The 22,511-nt window shown below is 52.4% G+C and overlaps 1 protein-coding gene and 1 long non-coding RNA gene across 4 annotated transcripts in view; one reads left to right on the forward strand and one right to left on the reverse strand.

The window, feature by feature from the left end:
• Nucleotides 1-318: 318 nt before the first annotated feature.
• LOC141175770 (fatty acyl-CoA hydrolase precursor, medium chain-like) overlaps nucleotides 319-22,511 on the reverse strand; it is a 111,322-nt gene continuing 89,129 nt past the window's right edge. For all 3 annotated transcript variants that reach the window (XM_073659707.1, XM_073659705.1, XM_073659706.1), the window contains 10 exons: nucleotides 18,420-18,553; nucleotides 16,731-16,884; nucleotides 14,308-14,421; nucleotides 14,124-14,219; nucleotides 12,754-12,894; nucleotides 1,762-1,839; nucleotides 1,528-1,675; nucleotides 1,091-1,240; nucleotides 765-837; nucleotides 319-673 (listed from right to left, as the gene is read on the reverse strand). In XM_073659707.1, coding sequence (XP_073515808.1) covers nucleotides 508-673; nucleotides 765-837; nucleotides 1,091-1,240; nucleotides 1,528-1,675; nucleotides 1,762-1,839; nucleotides 12,754-12,894; nucleotides 14,124-14,219; nucleotides 14,308-14,421; nucleotides 16,731-16,884; nucleotides 18,420-18,553 — 1,254 coding nt within the window. In that variant the 3' untranslated portion in view covers nucleotides 319-507. The remainder of the gene's footprint in view (nucleotides 674-764; nucleotides 838-1,090; nucleotides 1,241-1,527; nucleotides 1,676-1,761; nucleotides 1,840-12,753; nucleotides 12,895-14,123; nucleotides 14,220-14,307; nucleotides 14,422-16,730; nucleotides 16,885-18,419; nucleotides 18,554-22,511) is intronic.
• LOC141175771 (uncharacterized) lies at nucleotides 2,013-12,145 on the forward strand. Its single transcript, XR_012253057.1, has 3 exons — nucleotides 2,013-2,169; nucleotides 3,654-3,997; nucleotides 10,586-12,145. It is a non-coding gene; the product is annotated as an uncharacterized lncRNA (long non-coding RNA).

A 22,511-nucleotide genomic window follows, 5' to 3' on the forward strand; every position in this document is an offset into this window, starting at 1 on the left:
GAGGCCAGCGCAGTCTGAACAGGAGGAGACAATACTTTTCCGTTATTGCTGTCAGCCTCCTGGTGGCATAACTCATAGTACCTGTACCTCCGAATGAAGCAACCGAGACGCAGGGTTCCCAGCAGCACCGAGTATTGTGTGCGGACCTTGTGGGGTGGTCACTGACTGACTCATATAGTGTCAGGAGCAGGATCATTAGTATAATGGAGGATTTTAGGAGAAGGGTAACTAATAACGTGTGAAGCCACATACGGGCACTGATATAGCGGAAGGAGCAGGGTCTCCAGCAGCACAGAGTATTTTAGGAGGTCAGTGATCTTTGGGGTAAAACAACTTTATTATAGAAGATAGAAATCAATGTGCAAAAACATAAAAATGAAATTTGATAAAGGTGAAATTTATTAAAGTGGAAACAATGTGCGGTTTTGATTCTCAGGTATACCGCACCTCGGGATCCTCAGGTTGCGCGTTTTCTTCTCTCACGTGTAGAAACTTCTTTGTGAGATTCTACAGCTCGGACTTGGAGCGGATTTTCTTTGGAAGGATCTCCGTCCAGAATATGAATTTTTCCTCCTTCAGTTTTGAAGACGATTTCTGCTTCAAATTGATCTCTAGGTAGCGCTCGTCTGCGCCGTACTCCGGCCACGTTGTCAGACCGGGACAGTTGGGGTTCCTGTAGTGCACAATATGGCATCATTATTATTGAGCAGAATAATAAGGTGACGGCAGCGCAGCGAATGCTCTTGTATAGTGCATGGTCTTACCCAGTACGAGCGAAGTTTGCAAAATATTTCATTATGGTTTTGGCCAGGCGTTTCTCTTCCTCGGTTGCAGGTCCTGAGAGAGAAAACAGCATCAGTATAAGGCCGTGTTCACATTACGTTACCATCAGAACAACCAAAACATCAGATCCGGACAGAACCCCTGATGAAGCCGAGTCAGTTGGTAGAGTAGACTTCATTTTTTGCCGTGGCCTCTGGATAGGCAATCTCATCCGCAGCCTCTCTTCTGGAGCCACATCCCCTCGTGTAAGTGATATGTCGGGCAGAAATGCGCTGTGCTCCTATCCCGCTACTATACAACGACTCACCAGAGTAGATGACGCCGTCCCTCAGGAAGGCTCCTCCGGACACAAAAAAGAGCTCGTCGGTGTGATCGGCCTTCACAAAGTCTGGTCTCACGTGTTGTAGTATGCTTGGTGGATGCTGGTACTCATAGAAATACACAGGGAGCCCCATATCTATGGAGAAATAATGATAATATACAATCTGCAGTGTTATTATACCTTATAGAGCCTCCAGGCTACACTGACTACTGTTGGCTGGAGAATGAGTTAACTGAGAACCTTATAGTGAGCTGGAGAGTTGGTAACTCTTACTTTTGTTCTTCTGAGCTACTCTCAGCTTTCATAAATTATCTGAGAGGAGCTCACTGAACAATTGTCAGATAGATCATTCTTCAGTCAGTAATAGGCAGTATAGAAGGGGGGAATCATTATCTATGAGTTAGAATGTGACCGGCTTGTACCTCGATGAGATTTAGCAATTTTTAGAGCCGGTATTACGAACATGAGATCGCCGCACAAATCCTGGAAGCGGTCACGAATCTCCTCTGGATCCGTGGCGTCACCAATATACTCATCCACCACGTGAGGAATGGCCTCCGGCCTCAGACCCTAAAATAATTCACAGCCAGAATAATATACCTTGATAAGGAATTGGATAATAAGAGCATAAATGCGCCGTGTTCGTCTTCTCTCACCAGCAGAAGAACGTTCTGCAGCTTCTTCGCCACAGTCTCCCGCGTCATTCCGGCTGCTACCTCCGTCATATTCAATAGCTAAACGCAAAGATAAATCTTGGATTATAACAGAGAAACATCTTACAAAAAATGACCTTTCTCCATATTGAGGAGTCTGGTAGACTCCATACTAAATAAGGAAGGAGTCACTGACTGTGGTGGCCCCTCCCCGGGCCGTGGCGATTGGTGACCCCCCTTCGTTGCCCCTTACTGACCAGTGATCCTGAAGTCCCCGGAAGGGTCCAATAGAGCGGAAGGGATGGCTGCTACAAGCCGTCCCAGGGATACATAAACACCGGGACATCCCACCTTCCTCCCTTTCTTTGTTAGTCCCGGAGCAGAACGTCGCTATGGACAATCCTGGATCAGGTCAGATTGCTGAGGTCCTCCAGGCTGGGTTTGCACAGGGGGGCGAGCGCTGGTTACAGGCCCTCATGTCTCGGCTCAGCGCTCATCTCCCTGGCCCCAGCTTTAAATCCCCGGATCATCCTGCCCCAGGCCCTCAACCTCTCATGGGACTATCTTGCTCCCCAGACCCACTCCCCTCACCCCTTGGGCCAACTCACCCACTCCAGCAGGAGGAATTACCCACAGTTTGGCGATACCCACACCTGGGACTTGGGGCTTCATTGCTGCCACTGCCCGGTCCTGTCCCCCGTTCTCGCCCGACCACTGTAGTCATACAGCGGCAGAGGTCTCAGGTGGCTGCGCGCCCCGGCGCTGGGGAGCTGGCGGCTGCTTTGAAGTGTCGTGCGCGCGCTGGCGCCGGGGAGCGGGCGGCCGCGTCGGTCCGTTGGGCGCATGCCAGCGGGGGGGGGGGGGCGCTCAGCTGCGGCGGTGCGACGGGCGCTGGCCGGCGAGGTGCTGGGGGGTTTTGAGCAGCGGTCGCGCGACTCCTCTGGCCCGGATATGCTTACTGGGGGAGGGGTGGCTAGAGAGCCTGTAGCGCATTACGTGACTCGGCAGGCCGCGCCCCCCAGTCCAGGATGCTGCGGGGCAGAGGAGGAGGCTGCTCCTCATGCGGCGGCGGGCCCTGCGCCTCACTCACAGCGGGCGCAGGGCTCCGCTGCACTAATACCCGAAGGTGTGCTGTCTGCAGGGTCGGTGGTGGGTGCAGAGCGGATTCAGTGCTCCTGCCCGCCGCCGGCTCTGGGGACAGCACAGAGCCCATTGTTCCCCACCCCCAAGACCACTCCTGTCCCACATCCCGCCGAGGAGCGCCCTGGAGAGCGGAGGTCCAGCCGGCACTCCCATCCTCCAGAGCGCTTTAGGCACAGCACCCCGCAGCGTCACAGAAGAAGCTGCCATCCAAACATTACTCAGTCCCCAGCCCCTCAACACACAGCAGGGGCTGTGGCAGAGCAGAGCTCTGGGCAGGAATCCTCTGCTGGGGGGGCTGTGCTCTGCCTCCCCCCAAACACCCCCCGCAGAAACCCCTCTAATAAAAATAACAGAAAAAGTTCCCAAAACAGAACACATGACATTACACAATCAGGGGACATAGCGGCCCCTGTAATCACCGGAGCCCATCTATCGCCCATTCCCGGTATCAATACCCCCCTGATGGACACTACGCGCAGCTTAAACGCTTCAGCGCCCATCCTCGCCTCCTCCATATACCCCTATAATAGCGCAGCGACGCACGCGCTGGACACCGCTATAGCATTGCAGCGCCCATTTGATAATTTATCAGTTAATGTTCCCCTGACGCCCTCCAGCTGGCCACAAATAGCACCGACATGTCCCGGCGGGACGCTTGTAAATGGCGCAGAACCCCCCATACACCCTCAGGCACAGAGAGACTCCAGGCGTACTCGCTCCAGGCAAACTCGCTGTAGTTTCTCCTCCGACAGATCTATGCCATCGCACACGAGTCACCGGCAAAGGAAGCGGTCGTATCAAATGAAGCGGAGATCGGCATCCCACAGGAGGGGTCACAGGTCAAGGTCCTCTAGGTGGCGCGCACCATCCTCCGCTTCAGAGATGTCGAGCGCATCGTCGAGCCCCAATAGCCACCCGCACCGATCCCGTCCTCCGGGGGACATAAATAGTACAATGGCAGCCTCCAGAGCTTACAGCCTGCACGATGCATCGATTTCACGCAGGTCTACGAGCAGAGGCACGCCGCTCACACCGCTCGAGTCTGGTGCCGGAGTTCCTCCACACATCGGAGACCCTGCTCCAGCAGCAGGAATTGGTGAGTGCAATATGATGATAACTGAAAAGGGAAATAGTAACACCAACTTAATAGTGGCCCTTAAGGCCCTGGTCGAACAACTATCCACCAGGCGCAATACATTATTCTACGAAAACAACTCCACTATTAGCCAGCGTACACAAGGACGCATTCTTTTGCGGGATTAGCCCACTAGGTTCACACATAGACGAGGAAACAAGAATTAAAATTTGGAATAATGACTACATCGACATTTGGTCACTAGTATCCACGGACCAACATACTACAGACAAAGAGAAAAGGGTAGCCGACAGACCATTCGACAGAAACAGGTAAAAGGTCGCAAAGACAATGAGTAACTGGTTACAGGCATTTTCTGTGCTGGGTTGTATAATGGGCCAAAAGCATCCGGAACGCTGCTCGGAACTATTCATATATCAGGACACGGTGTATAACTCGTACAAAGCCCACGGCGGTTCAGCATGGTGGCACTACGACGAAGAGTTCCGGAGGCGGTTGGCCCTGCAACCACAGCTGGGCTGGGGGGTAAAAGCTACAGACTTATGGTTGCGATTAATGCTGTCACAGAAACACCACCCCTTTCCAACAACGGCTACTGGACAACCGGCAACAGCAGGCCAAAATTCAGTGGTCGTATGTAGACCCGGGGCCTGCTGGCAGTACAACGAGGGACATTGTCGCTTTCACGCCTTATGCAGATACAACCATGAATGCTCAGCCTGTGGTGCAGCCCACCCTGCAGCGAGATGTTCTCGCCCCGCAAGCAAATTATCAATTAAACTCCCACAGTCAGAATCCAAGGACCCCGGTGAGCGTAAACGCGATGGGCCCCTGGCTAGACCAATATCCTAAGAAAGACGCAGCGGGGCACTTACATTTTGGTTTCACATACGTTTTTTTCATCCCCTTCAAACTTAATAAAACGTCCTCCTTTGCAAATAACCTTAAATCTGCAAGAGAGCACCCTGAAATACATAGGAAAAAAATACAAAAAGAAGTAGCCCTAGGCTGAGTAGTGGGCCCCTTCCCAACACCACCATTCAGTAACCTAAGAGTTTCCCCTCTGGGAATAATCCCCAAAAAAGAGCCAGGCTCATTCTGTCTAGTCCATCATTTATCTTACCCAAAAGGAGAGTCTGTAAATGACGGTATTACGTCTGAAGACGCCTCTGTCACCTACGCGTCGTTCGACAGAGCAGTAATGTTAATACGCGATGCGGGGCCCGGAGCGCAGCTCGCTAAATCCGACATAGAATCTGCCTTTCGCTTACTTCCGGTGCACCCAGACCGCTACCACCTGCTGGGATGCCAAGTGGACAATGAATACTTCTACGACACTTGCCTCCCAATGGGTTGTTCTATATCCTGTTACTACTTTGAGCTATTCAGTTCTTTCCTAGAATGGGTGCTGAGGTACGAAACCGGCAGTAGGTCCGTCACACATTACCTAGATGACTTCCTATTCGTCGGACCCAAAAATTCAAATCAATGCCAATCACTACTCAACGAATTCACAACATCTCGCGACGGTTCGGAGTCCCATTATGCCCAACAAAAACCATAGGCCCCACAGCAAAGCTGTCGTTCTTAGGCATCGAAATCGACACCACAGCAAGGTTGTTCCGCCTCCCAACGGAAAAAAATACAAAAAACACTACACCTCATTGAGGGATTTTGCACGGCACGAAAAGTAACACTACAGCAGATGCAAGTGTTACTAGGTCTCCTCGTGTTCGCGAGCCGGGTGATGCCAGTCGGAAGGGTGTTTTCTCGTCGCTTATCCCTCGCAACAAAACGTGCATTAAAACCGAGTCATACAATCAGAATCAGCAGGCAGCTTCGGGCGGACTTAGAGGTGTGGAAAACCTTCTTACAATCATTCAACGGTCACACGTTATTTATGTCAGCGGAACAGTCCAACATTGAATTAAGATTATTCACCGGGGCGGCAGAATCAGGCGGATATGCAGCGATACTAAATAACCAATGGAGCACGGGCTTATGGCCTCCGTATTGGTCTGAACAAGGGTTGACAAATAACCACACACTACTAGAACTCTTCCCAATAGTGGTAGCAATAGAAATATGGGGCACGTAAATATACGCTTCATAACAAATAACACCAGCCTAGCGCACTTCATTAATAATATGGCTGCAATGCACACGCCCAGACTGACTGGCGTGTGCGTGTTTAGTGGTTCCACTGTGCCATGAACCGGAGAGTGCCTGGAGGGGCATAACTAAGTATCTGCCCGATCCGACCAAGGTCGCACGACGGCATACGACGCCAGTGCACCAGGGAGGAACCGAGCAGAGGGACCAGGGTCTACTCCAGGTCAGACTCCGGACACGGCTGTTGACCCACACCGGGGAATACAGGAACAGGCAGACTAGAGCGCAAGCTGGGTAGGATCCAGTACAGACTGGGAGACAAATTCAGAGCCGCAGATGCGGTAAACAAACAGAGTAAAGCGAAACCGCAGGTGCGGTAGACAAGGCTGAGCAGAGCAGAACCGCAGACGCGGTAGACAGGCTGAGCAGAGCAGAACCGCAGACGCGGTAGACAAGCTGAGCAAAGAGAAACCGCAGACACGGTAGACAGGGCTGAGCAAAGCGAAACCGCATACGCGGTGGACAGGGCTGAGCAAAGCGAAACCACAGACGCGGTAGACAGGCCTGAGCAAAGCGAAACCGCAGACGCGGTAGACAGGGCTGAGCAAAGCGAAACCGCAGACGCGGTGGACAGGGCTGAGCAAAGCGAAACCGCAGACGCGGTGGACAGGGCTGAGCAAAGCGAAACCGCAGACGCGGTGGACAGGGCTGAGCAAAGCGAAACCGCAGACGCGGTGGACAGGGCTGAGCAAAGCGAAACCGCAGACGCGGTGGACAGGGCTGAGCAAAGCGAAACCGCAGACGCGGTGGACAGGGCTGAGCAAAGCGAAACCGCAGACGCGGTGGACAGGGCTGAGCAAAGCGAAACCGCAGACGCGGTGGACAGGGCTGAGCAAAGCGAAACCGCAGACGCGGTGGACAGGGCTGAGCAAAGCGAAACCGCAGACGCGGTGGACAGGGCTGAGCAAAGCGAAATCGCAGACGCGGTGGACAGGGCTGAGCAAAGCGAAACCGCAGACGCAGTGGACAGGGCTGAGCAAAGCGCAACCGCAGGCGCGGTGGACAGGGCTGAGCAAAGCGAAACCACAGATGCGGTGGACAGGGCTGAGCAAAGCGAAACCGCAGACGCGGTGGACAGGGCTGAGCAAAGCGAAACCGCAGACGCGGTGGACAGGGCTGAGCAAAGCGAAACCGCAGACGCGGTGGACAGGGCTGAGCAAAGCGAAACCGCAGACGCGGTGGACAGGGCTGAGCAAAGCGAAACCGCAGACGCGGTAGACAGGGCTGAGCAAAGCGAAACCGCAGACGCGGTGGACAGGGCTGAGCAAAGCGAAACCGCAGACGCGGTGGACAGGGCTGAGCAAAGCGCAGACGCGGTGGACAGGGCTGAGCAAAGCGAAACCGCAGACGCGGTGGACAGGGCTGAGCAAAGCGAAACCGCAGACGCGGTGGACAGGGCTGAGCAAAGCGAAACCGCAGACGCGGTGGACAGGGCTGAGCAAAGCGAAACCGCAGACGCGGTGGACAGGGCTGAGCAAAGCGAAACCGCAGACGCGGTGGACAGGGCTGAGCAAAGCGAAACCGCAGACGCGGTGGACAGGGCTGAGCAAAGCGAAACCGCAGACGCGATGGACAGGGCAGAGTGGGCAAGAACCGCCGGAGCGGTAAGCAAGGCAGAGCAGAGGGGACAGGGCTCTGTTCACACGGAACAGACTTGAAGGGAAAGGCAGAACCAGGTACACACAGGATACTTGCAATGAAGTAGCGAGTGGACTCTAAACTCACAAACGGGAGTACAGAGACAACGAGTAGGAGATAGGTACGGGATCAGATTCTGCAGGAAAAGGGAAGGTACGGACAGAGAGAAAAACAGGAAACAGGCTAGGAGAGTATTCAGACAAGAACAGACACAGCAGCAAGATACAGGAGCGGGTCTAGGTATGCGCCCCCTAGAAGGCGGAACGAACAGGCTAGGAGCGTGTACACACAGGCCTGGAAATACAGCCTCCAGGATAGGCAGAAGACAACAGGCTAGAAGATAATACAGACAGGACACAGTTCAGACACGGGAACTGATACCGAAGGCAGGAAACATAAACGGGACCTGGCATATCAGTGACCAGAAGCCAACTGACAGAACACAATGCTCAGGCAGGGTTTCTTGGGAGGAGCTGGGTTAAATACCAGGTGACAGACAGCAATAGGCTGAGGACGCACAAGGGGTGTGTCTGCAGCAGGTACAAGAAACAGGAAGTGATCGGGCGCCGCCCTTAAGCAGCAAAAACAGAGGCAAGCAGACAGCATGGAGGGAAGCCAGGCTAGCAGACTGGACTGGAGATCAAGTGCGCGCTCTTGCACAGTGGGAGATGGACCACTATGCAAGGACGCTGCCAGGTATGTTACAATGGCATTATCGTCTCTCCCATTGCTAGGCCTACTACGCCGGCTAGCATTCCTGTGCCTAAAACACAATGTATGGGTCCGCGCGAGCCACGATGCTGAGGGGTCTAACGCTGCTGCTAACGCTTTATCAAATTCAATTGCCAGGTTTTCAGACAGCTCCTCCCCAACGCCCACCCGTTGGGCACCACTTGCCCCCAATCCTTCTGGGATATAGTGGCGAACAGCTGATGCCATTAATAAGAGTCAGTCGCCCCGTCGACGTGGCAAGCATATGGTAAGGCATGGGAAGAGTGGACACGACTAGTAGCAGGCAGACGGGTTGACCAATGTGAACAAGCCAGATTACAAGTCACCATAGAATTTCTCCACCAGCTAATGATGAGGGGCATATCAGGGGCGTCAGCGCAGCGGTGTCTGACCAGAGCAGCATTTCACTTCCAAATACTGAATTGGGGAGATGTGACAAAGAGATTCATCATCAGACAATCCATAAAAGGGGTCAGCCAAGTCAGGAGTGTAGACGTCCCGTCCAGTGTCACTAAAACTGATTTCTCACATCATATCCCTAACACCATTAACATGACACTCACAATTTGAAGCAACACTACTGTCTACTGCATTTGCGATCGCCTTCTTCGGGGAGCTATGCATAAGCGAATTAGTCCCTCAATCCAAAATTACCACCAGTGGGGGCTTATTACACCAGGACGTAGTCATAGCCAATAATGCAATACGTCTACGCATACACCAATCGAAAATGGACCCAGCGGGCAGGGGCACTTGGGTGCTTTTACAACCCACTAACAGTACACTGTGTCTGGTAACAATAGTAAAAACATATACAGCCATCAGGCCACAAAGTAATTTCTTCCAATCACACATTGACGGAACTCCATTATCAAGATACCAGTTCCAAGCTATATTTAATAAATGCATAACATCGGCAGGGAACCACCCCAAAGATTATGGGACACACTCATTCCGCATAGGCGCGGCCACGGAAGCAGCAAGAGCAGGACTGTCAGAAACGGAAGTTCAGAGGATAGGGAGATGGCGATCCACGTGTTTTGCAAGATACATAAGACCGGACTTGTTATCCTAATGTGGTTTTACAGGTGACACAAAGCCAACAGTGTGGGTGATAGGCCACTCATACATATACTGGGCAGAAAAAAGGGCGAAAGTCCGATCAGGCGGGAGAAATATGGGGTTTCATAACACATATTTCAACTGGAGAGGTATTAGAGGCCTGCGATGGCCACAGGTGCTAATGGAGGTAATCAAGGTAGGGAGAGAAGCATCAGGTCCTGTCATATTAGTTATACACGCCGGGGGAAATGACCTCGGTCATTACAAGAGCGCAGAACTAATGGCAATAATGAAGCTAGACACTGAGCGCTTCAGAGCATTTTTTGGAAAACTAACGATAGTATGGTCGGAGATAGTGCCGAGAGCGGTATGGCGAGGTGCGCGAGACATCACGACCATTGAACGGACAAGGCGGCTAATAAATATTCGGATGGCAAAATTTGTAAAAGAAATAGGTGGTGTAGTGATACGACACCGAGAGCTGGAAGGAGATAGAGCAGGCCTCATACGGCCCAATGGGGTTCACCTAACCGATATGGGACTGGACATATTCCTGCCAGGACTCCAGGACAGAGTGGAACAAGCGTTAATGATGATGGGTGGGGGTCGGAGTCCTGCCTACGAGTACGCAGGATCCTCCGTGGCCTGGAAATAGAAAGGACATGTTGAACAGTTACACTTGTTGGCCAACTTGCCGGTGTGGAGACACAGGGCATGCTGCAACAAGCGGAATTATTGTGGAATAAAATGCCTTTCTAATGGAATGAGTGTAAAGAGTTAATAAAGCTGTGACCGATCCTCACCCATCCAGTTGTAAGAGTTACATTATTGTATTGTTAAAGGGGGGAGAGCGGTAGGGGGGCTGAGCGTCCAGGTTTGGTTGAGGGTCCTCACAGTCTTCCTGGTTTATTATTCTGCACAGTATTTTTATTTATTGGAGCAGCAGTTTGTGCTTCACAGCTGTTTTTCCTCTTGTAATTTAAGGCAGGAAGTTGCAGCAATCATCAGCCAAAATGATGGGTATGGAAAGCGGTCACCCGGTCAGGCCGAAATACAATTCTGAAGAACTCTGTCTCATACTTTACAACTCTCCCGGAAAGTTTTAAAAGTTTACTGAAAAAAAAGGGAAGATCTCCCCGACTCCAGGAGGAAGCGGCAAAGCTCACGGGAGCCTCCGAAACCGACTGAAGGGCAGCAAATCAGGAAGCGTTCTTGTGCATGTCGCTAGAACGCTCAGTTATTATGGGGAGCACCGGCGTCAATACGACTAATGGGCGACAATCGTCCGTCACCTCCTCCGTCCAAAGCGGAGCAACATCCTTAAGGCCCAAATAATCCGGAAACATTAGGTAAAACTCATCAGCAGCAGCGCGATGAAGAAGGTGATTCTTTATTCACTGTCTCAAAAAGCCCCCATCTGTGTATATGTCTCTCTATACTGGATGAAGACGCATTGGGGCTGCGAAACGCGTTGTATTCATCAGACTGAGTAAGGGCAACCCGCCTTCATCATATTTCCTGATCATTTGCACCAATCTTGGCCAGATCGGAAACTGATCCAAGTCGTGTATCTGGTTGCTCCGACCTCAGCAATTCCTGCAGGAAGAGTCCTGATATCAGACTGCACTGCCCCCCACTATATGGCCCTCTATGTTGTGCCTATAACTGCACAAAGGTGAGCCTCCATTATCTGTGTGACCCCCTGACTTCCATCCTGCTGACCCTACTGGCGTCATTCTTTATACTTTTTGCTATACTTATTGTGAAGAATATTGGAGATGCAATTCCATGTCAATCACTTGTATCCTATTTGGCAGGGGATTATAAAAACTCCTTCAGTGTGGAGTTGTAACTGAACACCCAGCCACAGAGGCAGTTGAGAGTCAAAGGGCTGTGAGTGACAGATCTCACACCTTGACCAGCTCAGAGCAGAACAAAAGGCTTGCTTGCCATGTGGATATCATGTGGTCTAAATTGCTGTAAGTCAGCTATAATTTCATAAGAAGAATATGGACTTATCGTACGCCCTAGCCATTTATCGCGCAGATTTCCAATATCCCCAGACTGGATCGAACGCCTTCCAGGGTCTCGATCTGTTCTGGCCTCACAGGGTAGGGAAATAAGTAGAATAGCTAGTAGGAAACAGATAGCAAAGCTGTGTTTGGTCTGAACATGTAGCAGAGGCTCGTCTGGATCTGATGACACCAGAACCGCCTCCCTAGGGCTGTCCATTATGGAGTTATGACCCATCTGAAGTTTTGGAGTTTTCAGCTGCCAGTGGCACGAGGAGGAAACTTAGGTTCAACCCTGAGGGCAGGAGGGGAGTGACCCAAAAGGGGATAAAAGCTAGTGTAAGGCCATGTGCTCTCTCTCTGATTCATGCAGTCCACTTAGAACTGGGGGTCACATCAATTAATATGCTGTGAAGGACCTAGTTGGTAGCCCAGGCTCCCATTTGGCCGAGCACACACATGGTCGAGCATCACACTGTTAATTGACATGATCCATCTGCTTATATCTTTTGTCCTCCCACTATTGTATTTGTATATCTGACCATTGTATATGTATATCCATTGTGTATATAGTGTATTGTCTAGTGTGCCCTTAAGGCAATTAAATATATAATTTAACTTTGGGCTGCTTTTTTATCTCGATCCACAAATTTGTTTCTCTGTTTAACTTTCCATGCTACCGGTGCTGGTTTCTGACCCGATATAACCATGTTAACGGACAAACCATATATCAAATGAGGAACTGGGGGCAGCTATACTGGGCTGGCAATCTCTGTTTCACTGGTGCTAGTGAAAGGGGCCTCTCAGCCCGTCAGGGTTGTGGGCGAGTGGGGCGGCACGTGGGCCACATCCTCTCAATCCCCGTGTCTCCCTGGGCCCCTGTGTAAAACTGTACCAATCTGACCTTACGAGTCCCAAGGGGGTGCAGAACGTTGAGGAAAGTGGGGAGACCGCATTACGTGATCTGTCTGATGTAACAGTGACGTCAGGGGTGTTGAGGTGCGGGTTCTTTCCAATTATGAAACGCTTGATACATTTGGATTCCACTATGCGTTTTTTGAGACCCCTTTCCCTGGTCCCGATGATCACATCTGTAGCCACCATTGTAGGGGGCGCCAATATTAATGAGCTGCCACTTACCGATAGGAATAGCCAGCCGAACTCCTGATTGTTCATTCCTAGGAGGAACGGGACCTTGTTACTTTCCTTGTTAGCCAAAATCGTCACCGGTGGTTTAGGGAGAAAAATGCCGTCCGCACAGGCAGGAAGAAACAGTAAGCCCTGCGGAAACAGGCGGCACGTCAGGCACTGACCAGTCACATAAGCTGTGCTGTAGAGCTGCACACATCTGTGGTGGATCAGTGGGTACGTGCACTCACATATGCAACAAACAGACATTGATGTGAAATCGCAAATGCCCCCGTACACTGCCGCCACAGATGCCCCCATACACTGCCGCTACAGATGCCCCCGTATGCTGCCCGCCACAGATGCCCCCGTACGCTACCCGCCACAGATGCCCTGTACGCTGCCCGCCACCGATGCCCCGTACGCTGCCCGCCACAGATGCCCCATACACTGCCCGCCACAGATGCCCCATTGGCTGCCCACCACAGATGCCCTGTATGCTGCCCGCTACAAATGATGCCCCGTACGCTGCCCGCTACAAATGCCCCCCCTACGCTACCCGCCACAGATGCCCTGTACGCTGCCCGCCACCGATGCCCCGTACGCTGCCCGCCACAGATGCCCCATACACTGCCCGCCACAGATGCTCTGTATGCTGCCCCCACAAATGCCCAGTACGCTGCCCGCCACAGATGCCCCATACGCTGCCCGCCACAGATGCTCTGTATGCTGCCCCCACAAATGCCCAGTACGCTGCCCGCCACAGATGCCCCATACGCTGCCCGCCACAGATGCCCTGTACGCTGCCCGCTACAAATGCCCCCCTTACGCTGCCCGCCACAGATGCCCTGTACGCTGCCCGCCACAGATGCCCAGTACACTGCCCACTACAAATGCCCCCTATACGCTGCCCGCCACAGATGCCCCCTTACGCTGCCCGCCACAGTTCACGAAATTTCAACAAAATATTAGTGTTTTAAAATTTAAAAAAAAAAAGCATGAAGAGATATTTATTTCAAACACAGAAGACATTGTATTCAATGACCCTGGGATATAAATGGTTGTCATACATAAAGTGAACTGCCAACATGTTCTTGCTTCCCCATCAGAGCAGCATGATGTAGGGAAGAGACTCTGATTCCAGTGATTGCCAGCTTTCTGTGCACACTGTACAGCTGTCAATCAGTGAAGGGGGCGGGCTTGCACCGTAAGAGGACTACATGGCACAAGACAACTGGTCCTGCAATGATAATCTCCTGCTGATAAAACACTTTTTTTTTAAACTATAACAAGCAGCCCAGTAAGTGACACATCGCTGGAATCAGGGTCTCTGGATCTGGGTACCGGGCGGCGGTACTGTTGCAGTGTGACACGAGACCTACCATTTTTTTGGTAATAGTGTAAATTTCTTCCTCTGATTTCTTCATCAGACAGTCGGCTATGGAGGTGAGATCGCAGCCCGATAACTCCGATATTTTCTGCAGAGAAAAATGGTCTTATAGAGCAGTGTTTCCCCCCCCCCCACCTCTATTATTATGTAACTCCTGGGGGGGGGGTTATAATTACATTTCTGAAGGGGATGAGCTCTTCAGACGTGCTGACCACCATGCTGGTCATAGCCACGGTTCCGCTCTCTGAGATGGCGCGGTGGAACAGACCTTTTGCTAAAGGAGACGCCACCTAGAAGAGGAGACAATCCAGGTTATGGTGGTCTTTATCTCCAGGAGTGGACACATGTTTTGTCAATTATTCATCAGTTTTTGAAATTTGATCAATTCCCATCATAGAAAAAATGTAAGAATTTGTTACACGCACGCCGCTAGGTTCAGATAGGGGGAGACGGGTTTCATTAATTCTTTGGAATCCTGGGGGAACCGTTACTCAGGGCGACCATAGACCATAGGCTGCAGCTTCTCTCAGGCACACGATAGATTCAGTTGCTGACCAGACACATCTGACAAGAGTCTTTTTCAACAGTTCTACAGTGCAATTTAATGTGAAGCACGGCCAGTGCAATTCAGGGATATTACAGCAACAATCTTCATTACAGTACAGTCTGAGTTTCTTGAGCACCCGGCTTCAGTAACAATACAGTAGTTTCTTCACAAGGCACAGTATTAGTCTCTTCAGTAGAACAATTCAGCACAGATTAGATCTCTTAGCAGCACACCTCTATGCATACACAACCACAGGCTTTTCCTTCACAAGGACACAATAGTACACAGCATTCTTTATCCTGCATGGAGATGGAGGGTTGGGGGGTTTGATGAGGGAGATGATCCCTGTGACACTATTCCTCCCAGTCCTTATCTTCCTGCCTGATAATACTCTGTACTGTTAGTTCAGGGAGTTTATCTGACCTGTGTTTAGTTTCTCTTCTGATCTGAATCCTGTTCAGTTGCCTTCTGTCAGATCCAGATAACACACCACCTTTCTCTTAGTCTTCAGACAGACTTCAATAGCAAGTTCCCCACAATTCCCCTGGGGCTCTGCTAAAACACTCCCTGTCTCCTGTGACTGTTAACCCCTCTAGTTGCTGAATGCTTCTGAATCACAACACTCCCTGTCTCCTGTGACTGTGTTAACCCCTCTAGTTGCTGGATGCTTCTGAATCACAACACTCCCTGTCTCGGGTGACTGTGTTAACCCCTCTAGTTGCTGGATGCTTCTGAAGCACAACATTTCCTGTCTCCTGTGACTGTGTTAACCTCTCTAGTTGCTGGATGCTTCTGAATCACAACACTACCTGTCTCCTGTGACTGTGTTAACCCCTCTAGTTGCTGGATGCTTCTGAATCACAACACTCCCTGCTTAACCCCCTCTAATTGCTGGATGCTTCTGAAGCACAACACTCCCTGTCTCCTGTGACTGTGTTAACCCCTCTAGTTGCTGGATGTTTCTGAAGCACAACACTTCCTGTCTCCTGTGACTGTATTAACCCCTCTAGTTGCTGGATGCTTCTGAAGCACAGCACTTCCTGTCTCCTGTGACTGTATTAACCCCTCTAGTTGCTGGATGCTTCTGAAGCACAACACTTCCTGTCTCCTGTGACTGTATTAACCCCTCTAGTTGCTGGATGCTTCTGAAGCACAACACTTCCTGTCTCCTCTGACTGTATTAACCCCTCTAGTTTCTGGATGCTTCTGAAGCACAACACTTCCTGTCTCCTGTGACTGTATTAACCCCTCTAGTTGCTGGATGCTTCTGAAGCACAACACTTCCTGTCTCCTCTGACTGTATTAACCCCTCTAGTTGCTGGATGCTTCTGAAGCACAACACTTCCTGTCTCCTGTGCTTGTGTTATTGGTAACAGTTGCTGGATGCTTCTGAATCACAACACTCCCTGTCTCCTGTGACTGTGTTAACCCCTCTAGTTGCTGGATGCTTCTGAAGCACAACACTCCCTGTCTCCTGTGACTGTGTTAACCCCTCTAGTTGCTGGATGCTTCTGAAGCACAACACTTCCTGTCTCCTGTGACTGTATTAACCCCTCTAGTTGCTGGATGCTTCTGAATCACAACACTCCCTGTCTCCTGTGACTGTATTAACCCCTCTAGATGCTGGATGCTTCTGAAGCACAACACTTCCTGTCTCCTGTGACTGTATTAACCCCTCTAGTTGCTGGATGCTTCTGAAGCACAACACTTCCTGTCTCCTGTGACTGTATTAACCCCTCTAGATGCTGGATGCTTCTGAAGCACAACACTTCCTGTCTCCTGTGACTGTATTAACCCCCCTAGATGCTGGATGCTTCTGAAGCACAACACTTCCTGTCTCCTGTGCTTGTGTTATTTGTAACAGTTGCTGGATGCTTTTGAAGCAACAGCACCACTTCTGCATGTCACAGATTCTCTCTGTCAGCATTAACCTCTTATTTATAAGGACAGAGACGATCTCTAATGAGGACTGTTAGCAGATGGAGACGTAGGCTGGATGATGAGATGATGTATCCAGGGATGAGAGGTCAACAAACATGAAACAGAATTTACCAGAGCGGAAACGCTGATGCCACCAGCAGATTCACCGAATATAGTGACAGATGAGGGATCACCCCCAAAATCTGCAATATTTTCCTGTATCCATTGGAGGGCGGCAACTTGGTCCAGAAACGCATAATTGCCACATAATCGTTTGTCTCCAGAACTGAAAAAAAGAACCAAAAATTACCCCTGATCACCATTCGATAGGCCACATAAATACATTTATATAACAATCCTCTATTACAGCCTGTATTATTCTCCAGAGCTGCACTCACTATTCTGCTGGTGCAGTCACTGTGTACATACATTAAATTACTGATCCTGAGTTACATCCTGTATTATACCCCAGAGCTGCGCTCACTATTCTGCTGGTGCAGTCACTGTGTACATACATTACATTACTGATCCTGAGTTACATCCTGTATTATACTCCAGAGCTGCACTCACTATTCTGCTGGTGCAGTCACTGTGTACATACATTACATTACTGATCCTGAGTTACATCCTGTATTATACCCCAGAGCTGCACTCACTATTCTCCTGGTGGAGTCACTGTGTACATACATTACATTACTGATCCTGAGTTACCTCCTGTATTATACTCCAGAGCTGCGCTCACTATTCTGCTGGTGCAGTTACTGTGTACATACATTACATTACTGATCCTGAGTTACCTCCTGTATTATACTCCAGAGCTGCACTCACTATTCTACTGGTGCAGTCACTGTGTACATACATTACATTACTGATCCTGTACTGATCCTGAGTTACATCCTGTATTATACTCCAGAGCTGCACTCACTATTCTGCTGGTGCAGTCACTGTGTACATACATTACATTACTGATCCTGAGTTACCTCCTGTATTATACTCCAGAGCTGCACTCACTATTCTGCTGGTGCAGTCACTGTGTACATACATTACATTACTGATCCTGAGTTACCTCCTGCATTATACTCCAGAGCTGCACTCACTATTCTGCTGGTGCAGTCACTGTGTACATACATTACATTACTGATCCTGAGTTACCTCCTGCATTATACTCCAGAGCTGCACTCACTATTCTGCTGGTGCAGTCACTGTGTACATACATTACATTACTGATCCTGAGTTACATCCTGTATTATACTCCAGAGCTGCACTCACTATTCTGCTGGTGCAGTCACTGTGTACATACATTACATTACTGATCCTGAGTTACATCCTGTATTATACCCCAGAGCTGCACTCACTATTCTCCTGGTGGAGTCACTGTGTACATACATTACATTACTGATCCTGAGTTACCTCCTGTATTATACTCCAGAGCTGCGCTCACTATTCTGCTGGTGCAGTTACTGTGTACATACATTACATTACTGATCCTGAGTTACCTCCTGTATTATACTCCAGAGCTGCACTCACTATTCTACTGGTGCAGTCACTGTGTACATACATTACATTACTGATCCTGAGTTACCTCCTGTATTATACTCCAGAGCTGCGCTCACTATTCTGCTGGTGCAGTTACTGTGTACATACATTACATTACTGATCCTGAGTTACATCCTGTATTATACTCCAGAGCTGCACTCACTATTCTGCTGGTGCAGTCACTGTGTACATACATTACATTACTGATCCTGAGTTACCTCCTGTATTATACTCCAGAGCTGCACTCACTATTCTGCTGGTGCGGAGGACTGTGAATATCTTTACCTGATGAACCCCAGGATCCCCAGCCTGTACTGAATGCTTACAACCACGACGTTCTCATAGGCGCTAAGTGCGGAGCCATCAAACATACTGGCGAGCCCGATCAGCAGCCCACCACCATGTATAACAACCATGACCTAAGGGAACAGAAAAAAATCAGTCCTGGAGGAGACAGAAGCAGAATCTCTGATAAGATATAATACAGAGTTTCTTATTTTCATGTTACTCTATAAGACACAGTTCACATTGATTCCAATTATGCAACATAAAGAAAAAAAGTAGGAAACTATGATAAACTAGATGGTGGCCCGATTCTAACACATCTGGTATTCTAGAATATGTATGCGGCCGACCGGGCACGACTAATCAGCGAGGCAGTGTTTAAATGGGTTGTGCACTACTTTAAATTAACCCCCCAATGTATCCCCCCGGGGCCCCTAATGAATTTTGGAGGACCAGGGAGCGAGGCCGCCGGTTGGGGTACTTCTGCTGCGAGTAGCCGGGAGATGACCGGCTAGCACAGGGTGAGCGTGTGAGGGTGAGCGTGGGAGCATGTGAGGGTGAGCGTGGGAGCGGGTGAGCGTGGGAGGGTGAGAAAGTGAGGGTGAGCATGGGAGCGGGTGAGCGTGGGAGCGGGTGTGAGGGTGAGCATGGGAGCGTGTGAGGGTGAGCATGGGAGCGTGTGAGGGTGAGCGTGGGAGCATGTGAGGGTGAGCGTGGGAGCATGTGAGGGTGAGTGTGGGAGCGTGAGAAAGTGAGCGTGAGAATGTGAGGGTGAGCGTGTGAGGGTGAGCGTGTGAGGGTGAGCGTGTGAGAGTCTGAGGGTGAGCATCAGAGCGTGAGCATCTGAGCGTCTGAGCGTGAGCGTCCGAGCGTGAGCGTCCGAGCGTGAGCATGAGAGTCTGAGCGTGAGCGTCCGAGCGTGAGCGTCCGAGCTAGAGCGTGTGAGCGTGAGCGTCCGAGCGTGAGCGTCCGAGCATGAGTGTCAGAGCGTGAGCGTCAGAGCGTGAGCGTCAGAGCGTCACAGCGTGAGTGTCCGAGCGTGAGCGTCAGAGCGTGAGCTTGAGCGTCCGAGTGTGTGAGCGTCACAGCGTGAGCGTCCGAGCGTGTGAGCGTCTGAGCGTGAGTGTCCGAGAGCGAGCATCTGAGCGTCTGAGCGTGAGCGTCCGAGCTTGAGAGTCTGAGCGTGAGCGTCCGAGCTAGAGTGTGTGAGTGTGAGCGTCCGAGCGTGAGCGTCACAGCGTGAGCGTCCGAGCGTGTGAGCGTCTGAGCGTGAGTGTCCGAGCGTGAGCATCTGAGCGTCTGAGCGTGAGCGTCTGAGCGTGAGTGTCCGAGCGTGAGCGTGAGAGTCTGAGCGTAAGCGTCCGAGCTAGAGCGTGTGAGCCTGAGCGTCCGAGCGTGAGCATCTGAGCGTGAGCGTCCGAGCGTGAGCATCCGAGCGAGAGCGTCCGAGCGAGAGCGTGAGCGTCAGAGTGTGAGTGTGAGCATCAGAGCGTGAGCGTCCGAGCGTGAGCGTCAGAGCGTGAGCGAGAGCGTCAGAGAGTGAGTGGCGTCCGAGCGTGAGCGTCAGAGCGTGAGCGTGAGCGGCGTCAGAGCGTGAGCGGCGTCAGAGCGTGAGCGTCAGAGTGTGAGCGTCAGAGCGAGAGCGTCAGAGCGAGAGCGTCCGAGCGTGATTGTGAGCATCCGAGCGTGAGCGTCAGAGCGTGGGCGTCCGAGCGTTAGCGTCCGAGCGTGAGCGTGAGCGGCGTCAGAGCGTGAGCGGCGTCAGAGCGTGAGCGTCAGAGTGTGAGCGTGAGCGTCAGAGCGAGAGCGTCCGAGCGTGATTGTGAGCATTCGAGTGTGAGCGTCAGAGCGTGGGCGTCCGAGCGTTAGCGTCCGAGCGTGAGCGTCAGAGCGTGAGTGTGAGCATCCGAGCGTGAGTGTCCGAGTGTGAGCGTCCGAGCGTGAGTGTCCGAGTGTGAGCGTCAGAGCGTGAGCATGAGCGTCAGAGCGTGAGCGTGTGAGCGTCAGAGCGTGAGAGCGTCAGAGCGTGAGGGTGAGCATCAGAGCGTGAGTGTCCGAGCGTGAGCGTCAGAGCGTCAGAGAGTGAGTGTGAGCGTCAGAGCCTGAGCGTTCGAGCGGGAGCGTCCGAGCGGGAGCGTCCGAGCGGGAGCGTCAGTGCGTGAGCGTGAGCGTCAGAGCGTGAGCGTGAGCGTCAGAGCATGAGCGTCAGAGCGTGAGCGTAAGCGTCACAGCGTGAGCGTCAGAGCGTGAGCGTGAGCGTCCAAGCGTGAGTGTCCGAGCGTGAGTGTCAGAGCGTGAGCGTCCGAGCGTGAGCGTGAGTGTCAGAGCGTGAGCGTGAGCGTCAGAGCATGAGTGTGAGCGTCCGAGCGTGAGCGTCCGAGCGTGAGCGTCAGAGCGTGAGCGTCAGACCGTCACAGCGTGAGTGTCCGAGCGTGAGCGTCAGAGCGTGAGCTTGAGCGTCAGAGCATGAGTGTGAGCGTCCGAGCATGAGCGTCCGAGCATGAGCGTCAGAGCGTGAGCGTGAGCGCCGGAGCGTGAGCGTCAGAGCGTCACAGCGTGAGTGTCCGAGCGTGAGCTTGAGCGTCCGAGTGTGTGAGCGTCACAGCGTGAGCGTCCGAGCGTGTGAGCGTCTGAGCGTGAGTGTCCGAGTGTGAGCATCTGAGCGTGAGCGTCCGAGCGTGAGTGTCCGAGCGTGAGCGTGAGAGTCTGAGCGTAAGCGTCCGAGCTAGAGCGTGTGAGCCTGAGCGTCCGAGCGTGAGCGTCCGAGCGTGAGCATCTGAGCGTGAGCGTCCGAGCGTGAGCGTCCGAGCGAGAGCGTGAGCGTCAGAGCGTGAGTGTGAGCGTCAGAGCGTGAGCGTCCAAGCGTGAGCGTCCGAGCGTGAGCGAGAGCGTGAGCGTCAGAGAGTGAGCGGCGTCCGAGCGTGAGCGTCGTCAGAGCGTGAGCGGCGTCCGAGCGTGAGCGTCAGAGCGAGAGCGTCAGAGCGTGATTGTGAGCATCCGAGCGTGAGCGTCCGAGCGTTGGCGTCCGAGCGTGAGCGTCAGAGCGTGAGCGTCCGAGCGTGAGCGTCAGAGCGTGAGCGAGAGCGTGAGCGTCAGAGAGTGAGCGGCGTCCGAGCGTGAGCGTCGTCAGAGCGTGAGCGGCGTCCAAGCGTGAGCGTCAGAGTGTGAGCGTCAGAGCGAGAGCGTCCGAGCGTGATTGTGAGCATCCGAGCGTGAGCGTCAGAGCGTGGGCGTCCGAGTGTTAGCGTCCGAGCGTGAGCGTCCGAGCGTGAGCGTCAGAGCGTGAGCGTCAGAGCGTGAGCGGCGTCCGAGCGTGAGCGTCAGAGCGTGAGCGTGAGCGACGTCAGAGCGTGAGCGGCGTCCGAGCGTGAGCGGCGTCAGAGCGTGAGCGGCGTCCGAGCGTGAGCGTCAGAGTGTGAGCGTGAGCGTCAGAGCGAGAGCGTCCGAGCGTGATTGTGAGCATTCGAGTGTGAGCGTCAGAGCGTGGGCGTCCGAGCGTTACCGTCCGAGCGTGAGCGTCAGAGCGTGAGTGTGAGCATCCGAGCGTGAGTATCCGAGTGTGAGTGTGAGCGTCCGAGCGTGAGTGTCCGAGTGTGAGCGTCAGAGCGTGAGCATGAGCGTCAGAGCGTGAGCGTCAGAGCGTGAGCGTGTGAGCGTCAGAGCGTGAGCGTCAGAGCGTGAGTGTCCGAGCGTGAGCGTCAGAGCGTGAGGGTGAGCATCAGAGCGTGTGTGTCCGAGCGTGAGCGTCAGAGCGTCAGAGAGTGAGTGTGAGCGTCAGAGCCTGAGCGTCCGAGCGGGAGCGTCAGTGCGTGAGCGTGAGCGTCAGAGCGTGAGCGTGAGCGTCAGAGCGTGAGCTTCAGAGCGTGAGCGTCCGAGCGTGAGCGTCAGAGCCTGAGCGTCAGAGCCTGAGCGTAAGCGTCACAGCGTGAGCGTCAGAGCGTGAGCGTGAGCGTCCAAGCGTGAGTGTCCGAGCGTGAGTGTCAGAGCGTGAGCGTGAGCGTCCGAGCGTGAGCGTGAGTGTCAGAGCGTGAGCGTCAGAGTATGAGTGTGAGCGTCCGAGCGTGAGCGTCCGAGCATGAGCGTCAGAGCGTG

This window comes from Phyllobates terribilis, unplaced genomic scaffold, assembly GCF_046119375.1.
Source record: "Phyllobates terribilis strain yellow unplaced genomic scaffold, ASM4611937v1 Scaffold_14__1_contigs__length_39327217, whole genome shotgun sequence".
Taxonomy (NCBI): Eukaryota; Metazoa; Chordata; class Amphibia; order Anura; family Dendrobatidae; genus Phyllobates; species Phyllobates terribilis.